At 48.3% G+C, this 7,999-nt stretch overlaps 1 protein-coding gene across 1 annotated transcript in view; it reads left to right on the top strand. All coding sequences in view use genetic code 11, as the record gives it.

Moving 5' to 3' along the window:
* EGR_09072 (AT-rich interactive domain-containing protein 2) overlaps positions 1–7,904 on the top strand; it is a gene marked incomplete at both ends in the record, with an annotated part of 9,648 nt that extends 1,744 nt beyond the window's left edge. Inside the window, 6 exons of the mRNA XM_024498321.1 lie at positions 490–762; positions 1,663–2,092; positions 3,489–4,403; positions 5,253–6,004; positions 6,087–6,676; positions 7,529–7,904. Of these exons, the coding sequence (XP_024347278.1) occupies positions 490–762; positions 1,663–2,092; positions 3,489–4,403; positions 5,253–6,004; positions 6,087–6,676; positions 7,529–7,904 (3,336 nt within the window). The remainder of the gene's footprint in view (positions 1–489; positions 763–1,662; positions 2,093–3,488; positions 4,404–5,252; positions 6,005–6,086; positions 6,677–7,528) is intronic.
* Positions 7,905–7,999: the final 95 nt, after the last annotated feature.

Below are 7,999 nucleotides of genomic sequence, written 5' to 3'. Positions count from 1 at the left end.
CTTAAACGGTTTTACATAACTTGCTCTATATGTGCGCAAAATGCTGATCTACTTCACACTACTTGTATGTACTGGATAGCAGGTTTTGGCCTCATTGTGATCTGAACCTACAGTTCTGAGCATTGCGACTTGCAGTATTTCACTTCAATTTACAAAACCCAAATTGATCTCACAGAGACCTAGCCCTTCCGTGAACTGATTGTCTGGCTTAGAACAGTCCTCCCAGGTGTGCGGCGTACGCTCTTATCCGTGTCCAGTTAGATGCCGTTGGCCGCGCACGAGTATTTCCCCTCCCAGTGTAAGCCCATGGGCACGAGCTTAACCCTGACACCCTCTCCGGCTGCGCGTGCGTGCGCACGCCCCTGACCGCTCGTGCGTGCCTAGCATGAGTCATCGTGCGGTAGCAGGCCTGCCGATCGGGGGTAGGCCATCACCCTTCAACGATTTCGGTGTTTTCTCCCTGTAGAGCATTCCGAGCCTCTGGTTCAGGACGCTGAGACAGCAGGCTACCGCGTGGTTCCACCGCCCTCACCAGACACCACACATGACCTCTTCTCGCCCTCGCCGAGCCACGCACGCCAGTTCTTTGGTCCCACCGGTAGTGCCCTCGGCAACGGCTGCGGCAGCGATGACTGTCTCTCGTCTAATGCACCTCTCTCCCGTGTGCTCATGGTGGTGGCGACCCTAGTCAACTGTGTCACTCCGCCCTACCTTCCGGGTCTGCCGCCGCCTCTAGAGGAGGATGATGACGAAATTGAGCAGGTATGTTTCTTGTAATGATTATCGTCTTACCTTCAATGGCTTGTCTCTAGCTGACTGATTCACTGAAAAGTGCCTTTAAGTATTAGCTTCAAAAGTTATGCTTCTAAACACTTTTTAGACGCTTCTTCTGAAACGTTTTAATGTTTTGACTACTCCTCGTGCAGCGAGCACCGTTTATCAGGTGGTTTTGGGTCTAATATGGACCAAAGTACCAAAAGCAGATCCGGTCATTGAATCACAATTTTTGAACGGTTTTAGCCCCTTTGCCGTTTCACTGATTTGTTTCATTGTATTGTATTGTATTGTTGTATTTTCTATTAGAATCTTCATGAACGGATGATTATTGACTTCCAAAAAGCTGGCATATCAATGATGTTTTCTGGATACGTAGGTGCAACATTAGTTGTCTTAGTAGTAAATTTTGACAGGCGGATCAAACTTTTTTTGCAATTTTAGGGTACGCAAGGTCGATTCATTCAGCATGTTCTTCATAGTAGTTTCCACTAAAAGCCCTTATTCTAAGCCATTTGTTTACGAAATCGAATGACTGGCAAATGGGTTCTTTTTATTTTCACATTGTAATTATGGACTTTTTAAAAGCTAGCATGTTCACCTCCAAATCACCTGTCGCGGGTTGTTCCATGATCTACATGCGATTCACGAAGAATAACAGAGTTGTATTGATAAAATCATGTTTTCTTAACGGGCTTTGCTCTACCTCATTTAATTGCCTTTTGCTAATCTGTTTTTTTCCTCAGAGACATACAGCAAATTATGGATTAACACCCCCACTTTTCGACTGGATTATACCTTTGTCGTTTCAAATCGCCAATGAGCATTGTATCCTCAGTTTGCATGAACCTTCGTACTGGTGATATCAAAACATTATCTCTGTTGTAGATGATGGCATTCGCCTCAATGAGGGGTCGTCGCGCATTCTCCGGGAGCGGAGGTCTCAGCGAGACCGGTGGACGTCCGTTCCGGGGTCGGAGCCTCTTTCCCGCTCCTGGCCTCATCCCCCCACTCTCAGCGTGGCGGGAGAATGCGCGCTTTCTCTCCTCTCAGCCCTGCGCTCTGCGTTTTGCCTTCCTCTGCGCCTACGCGCGCCATTCCGCCCTTCGCCAGCTCGGCCTCCAGTTGGTCAGCGGGCTGCGCTATCCCCTCGTCCCCACCACTTCTACCTCCACCGCACCTACCAATTCTGCCACTGTCTCCATACGAGTGCCACGCCCGTTGCATCTGAATACCTTCACTGGCATCGAGCTGGTCAGCTTGCGCTTCCTCATTCGCTGTCTCTTTCAGTCCACCGATCGGTGCGATCTCCTCGCCGGTAAGCCCTCTCGCAAACTATTGGGCTGTGCCCTGTCTGGGCCAATCACAGCCACCCTGGGCAGCTATTGGCTACAGCTGTTCCTGTTTGCATGTGGGTGTGTGCGTGGAGCGATCAGCTGTCCTTTCGCGTGACATGGCATATGCGGTTGCTATTACTTTGAGTGTGGCGTCGTTGAAGAGTACAACATGCGCACGCACGTAGCCACCTATTGGCTTGAGGCTTTTGATACACGGTTTGGATCGGGTCCTCACTGAAGATGTTACAAAATGTGGGAGTATTCATAAAGAATGGTGAAGTGCCGAAACTATTGACATGAACGGAACTCAGTGCCATTGCGAAGTCTGAAATGTCAACATAGTTAAAAAAAGAGTGACGATCACTTTCTCCCGTATTGTACCACAATCTGGTAGTTAAATCCAGTTACTTATCACTCAGTTTTCATAATTGATAGTCACTTGGACGGTGCAAAATTCGGCTTATGTGGGGCGATTCTGGCGACAAAAATTTGGTTGCCTTTTTGTGAACCAAATAATAAGCAATAACCATGGTTTTAGAAGAATGCGAATCAAACTAGTGTAGGTGAAATTTGGAGGGCTCCGTTCCAGACAGCTGAAACAATTTTAATAACTTATTATTACTTGAATGTAAATCATTAATATTGGTACGCCTGCCTTAATTTAATTCCTGTGCAATCCGGAAATTCTTCTACGGGTGAATTAACTTGCCTTTTCCCTTGATACCGCCGTATGTGGGAGAAAAAATCAGCAGTCAGCGTGTACATAGCCTGTCTGTTTGAGTGCGTGCTAGTTAGTCGAGGTGAGAAATTAAACTCTTGCATGGTGTTGCTTTTTTTGCTGTTCGGAGTGGCTTCAGAAATGTGCCTTTCTTCTCATGCGGCCTACAATGAGCAATTTATTAGTCTTTGGATAGATATCATACTTGAAGGCCAAAGACTGAGTGTCAACTCGTTGTATCTAAGGTAATATTTCACTGATTCCACTGACAAACCAGCTGTTCTTGCACTTTAGTCTGAGAGCTGTGACGCGCTTGACATGATAGCCTTGCAGGGGTCCAAGTCCATTTGAGTTGACACATTGAATCCTTTTGTGAGTGGGGTGTTGTGGGCATTCTTTAGGCCCACTTAGCTGCAACCACGATCAGGAATAATTAGCATAGGCAAACTCAAGAATTGATTCACGTAAATTGTTGTGGCGGAAATGAGGTTGAGTATTGGGTCTGCCTATTAAGCTTATTTAAGTGCCTATGTGTGTGCCTATTGATTGGAAAGGCGATTGCTGATACATTGGCATAGGCACAGGTACGTAGATGCCTGTTATTTTTAGGGAAGGTGGCATTGCGAGGAAGTTATATGTAACTTGAATGTCCTTCTCAGGCCTCAACCTCCTGACGAATCTTCTGCGTGTACCGGAGGGTGTGAATGTGGAGTGCCTCTTTGCGGGTCTGCCGCGTTCCTTGTGGTGCCGGCTGATTCAGCTGCTCTGTCTCTCCGACCTGGGTCTGGTGTGCGCGGTTCTGGAGGCCCTCTACACCGCGACGGGCATGGGGGGTTTCGCGTGCACACGCCTGTGGGGCGCTCTCGCTTCTGCTGATGACACTGTTTCGAAACGTGCTCCATCAACAGTCTTCGCCGCTCGTCGCGCCTCTATCCACCTCCGCCCACTCCTCGCCTTCCTCAGTCTTGAAGGCCAGTCTATGGGTCCCGGCTCCCTGCATCGCGTCAAAGTGATGCAACGTCAGCCCCAGCCCGTTCTCACTCCCATGCAACCATCAGCACCGCCGCCTTCACAGATGGTGATGGGTCAGCCTGTGATGCATTACCCACCACCTTTCCATTCTCACCCCCACTCCTACCATCACCATTCTCGGCCGGCGGCGCCCCCACCTCCACTCCAATATCTTCCTCAACAGGCTCCACGTCATTCTCCACCACCAACATCACCGCAACCGATGCCCAATCCGCATTTAGTGCCTTCTCGGCCCTTTACTCTACCATCACAGACACGTTTGACCCTCCCACCACCACGTTCGACGTCCTCATCGCCGTCCTTGGCGAGTCTCTTAGGTCCCGGTTCAGTCTCTTCCCCTGCCACCGCCACCAGCCCAGGGGGCCTGGCGGTACCGCCTCAGGTGGCCAATGTAAAGCCAGAGGCAAGCAGTCTTTCTGAGCTCACCGATCGACTGCAGATGCCGCCACCTCAAATGCCTCCTCCGCGACGCACATCCACGAGAGTTAACGGCGCTGCCGCCTCCTCCACACCTAACCGATCGCCTCACGTGAATGGCAAAAGTGATTGTTTTCTTTTAATTACTTGCATTCCCAGATCATAACAGTCTAGATAATTGCATATTACCAATACACAAAAGGGCATGGGGGGTTGTGCCCGTGAGCAGGGACTAAAGTCAATATATATTTAGTATATTCTCTTTTTGAGCCTCGTCCCTGGCGTGTCATGATGAAACTCGCCCGCTACAAGTGTATTAACTCCTTCTGTAGATTGTAGTAAACTGTGCGACAGGACTCAAGATGGTACAGTGAGTTATCAGTATAGATAGAATGCTACCCTTTTCATTACTGGTAGTATACACTGCAGCTCTGTTAGGGATTTCTGAGTATAAGACCTTAGTGGCGAATTTTTTGAGGAAGGATTATTTTGAGATGTAGCGTCAAGGACTTAACGATGTTCCGCAGCGAACACATTCTACGTGCCTCCCATTCGTCAAAACATCTAAATGGATTTAATGGAGGAATTATAATTGCTCCGAATTTGGGTTCATTTACATTTGGTCTCTTTCCAATAGTGATTATTTTGAAGTACTCAAAATCGGGATGCTTGTCAAAATTTGACTTTAATTTGGCCACTCTTCTTTTGTAACTCTGCGTAGATTCACCCATTTGCAACAGGTACCTTCCTTCCTTGTTGCTTTGATGTCGTATCAGGCTACTGAAATCACGAATCATGGTCATTTAGATCGGATTCACTTGCCATTATCACCAACATAGTGATTTGAGTCATTCCTGAGGACGTAATAAGGAGTACGAGCTCAGAAGACTTATTAGTAACGCATGAGGATATGGTTGGAGGTGTGGACGGAGGGAAACTGAAACGATAACCAAAACCGCGATACTTTTTTGCAGTTTCGACCCCCTTGATCAACTCCTTGGTGAATCACCGCCTTCCTCAGCATCACTATCTGCTATCTCCACGGAAGTCATCCTCAAAATCACTTCTTGAAGAGGTACTGAACTCACCTTCAAACAAGAATATTCCACCCTTGGTCAACGGCTGTGGTGGAGGCAGCGGTAGTGGCAGTACCATCCATCACATTCCCAGCATAAGGAACGATCTTGTCGTGGCGGCTGCTCCCTCCATCAAACTTGTTAATGGTGAGAGCGCTCCTGTGAAGAAACAGCTGCCGGTGAAGACTGAGCCTCCTCTGGTGAATGGTGTTTTCCATGAGAACGAGAACGTGACTATGAGGGAGAGTGAGAAACCAAATAAGGTGAAGGTGAAAGAAGAGAGTGATGATGATGAAGCTGAAGCAAGAGAGGGAGAAGATGATAAGTGGATGGAGGCGAAGCTTGTTGAAGTGGCCACCTTCTTCACACATTACCTCTGCTTCAATCGTCGCGTAGGTTTTTACTATACTCGAAAGAGGCCGCGAAATTTCGCTCTGCGGAACCGTGTTCTCAAGGGCGCGTTCTCGATCCTGCCTGATGACACCGCCTACTCCTGTTCTCCGACGAAGCGACGCAAAGTTGATTTGAAGAGCGAATCAACTAAGACTGCCATGTCATCTCAACTGCAGCTCCCACCGCCGCCACCTTCACCCCCCATGTTCGTCTGTGAGTGGGGCGGCTGTCTCCAACGGTTCCCAGTTGCTAAACAGGTTCGTTTCTGCTCACGACTCCCTCGGTCCCATTAGCTTGGCTGCAGCATTATTTGTATCGCTTCATTTCATTATCTTTAAGCTTTTCCTATTCAAATCACCACATCTACTGCTTTTATCATCGTCTCTTAGCTCCTTTGCTTGTGACGTGAGTTTTTTTCGTACGCAGGTGTCTTGTCACGTCTACAAGTGCCACCTAAAGTCTGGTCTTCCCTCCGCATCCTCCGCTGTCATCCCTGCGCCAATCGAGCGCCGCTGCTGTCAGTGGGCCGATTGTGCCTCCACTCACCTGCCGCGTGCACCGTTCGCGCTGATGTCGCACGTTCTGGAGCACCACTGCTCAGCTGGAGAGCTCGAGTCTCGGCGCCGGTCGATAGCTATTACATCATCCGCTCCTCCACCGCCACCCTCCTACCCCGTCTCCATCAGTGTTCCCGATCAATCGGGCTGGGCGATCATCAAGGAAGTGGAAACGCGTCGCTTGCAATCAGATCTTTGGGTATCGCAATGCGCAATATCGGGTCGCTACTACAACGCTGCCGCGGCCAGTGGTGTAGGTGGAGGAGGACGCATTGTGCCGCCACCCAGGGAGGGTCCAGTGACCAAACATCTCCGCGTTACTGCAGCTCTCATACTCCGCAATCTGGCCAAACACGTTCCTGAGGCTAGAAGGTCAGTTTTATTAACCATTGTTTACTTTAGGTCGCTCGATAATGTATCCTCTTCCAATATTTCTGCACGTAGCGGTGGAACGTTCACCAACGTTCCCATCTCAAGCCATAGGTTTACGACATTTTCCTTAGCATTCCTTGACTACTCGTTGGTCTTTACTCTGAAGACAGCTGCATTCTTTTATTGCTTTTTTTTCGGCCACGTGGCTTTAAGTCGAGTGTACTTTGGCAATTTGTGGAACTTAGTTACCCCTTGTAACCGTGGAAACGAATGTGCCTACTTGATTGACAAATGTTTTTCTCTTATTTACCTATTAAGTTCCCACAAACCATTAGTACTGTACTTCTCAATGAAACATTTGCCTGACTCCTTGTTGGAAATAGTATAGAGGGGATTCTACGTAGCTATAAAATCGTGCTTCGTCGAATAGCCAAGAATCGTGGACAGGGTGTCATGAAATGATTCTTCTTCAACACCTGACACCTCAATAAGGCACTGAATGTTCTTTTATCAAGAGTACTATTTTTTTCACAGAATAGATTGTCATTTTCGGTTTCCTCTGTGACAAAAATGTCTTGCGTGGTAATATTCCTCCTTAAGGCTCTGTGGAACGGTAGTTGATGAAGTCCTCATTAAACAGTAGTATTCCTGAATACCTAAGGGATGTAAACAATTGTAGATCTTTAAGAGTTCCAAGGCAATTCAGAGGTTCTCATTCTTTTTGTCGTTGTATAAATTTCAACTAGGAAAATACAGTCCTGTTCCTTGAATCCCTGTTGAGGCCTTTTCAACGCCCGAGACGTCTCCGCGGCGTCTTGTAAGCATTAACAGTCTTTGCCTACGTACGTCTAGGTGGTTATTATCTGAGACGCCGTTGCTGTGCGAAATCGCTATGGGTACGTGTCCGGGTCCCTCGAGTCTGCGAACCAACGACGCGGGTCGCATAATCGCCCAATGCCTCTCCATTTGTACTTCGCACAACCTCCACGATTTGGACGATTTCCACAGCCATTATCGTCACCACTATAGCCATCGTCGATTAGTATTGGGTGCTGCGGGTGACGAGGACACCGACGACTGTCCCTACTGTTGCTTCGTTGACGATGACTATTACAACGATGAAGACGATGATTACTGTGGCTACTACGAGTGGTCTGGTGGCCGCCTCCCTCTTCTCCATCGTCTCGCTCTTCTGCGACAACGCTCCTCCGTCGATTTGGATGCCTAGGTCATTTTTCTTTTCTCCTATTTTCCCTACCTGTAAATTTGGTGTGTTTTCTCTGCATTTGAACAACAAATCCCCCTCTGTGTAAATCCCTCCCC

Source organism: Echinococcus granulosus, assembly GCF_000524195.1.
Source record: "Echinococcus granulosus chromosome Unknown EG_S00130, whole genome shotgun sequence".
NCBI classification, from domain to species: domain Eukaryota; kingdom Metazoa; phylum Platyhelminthes; class Cestoda; order Cyclophyllidea; family Taeniidae; genus Echinococcus; species Echinococcus granulosus.
The sequence above is the reverse complement of the archived record's forward strand: the minus strand, read 5'-3'. Positions and strand labels throughout refer to the sequence as shown.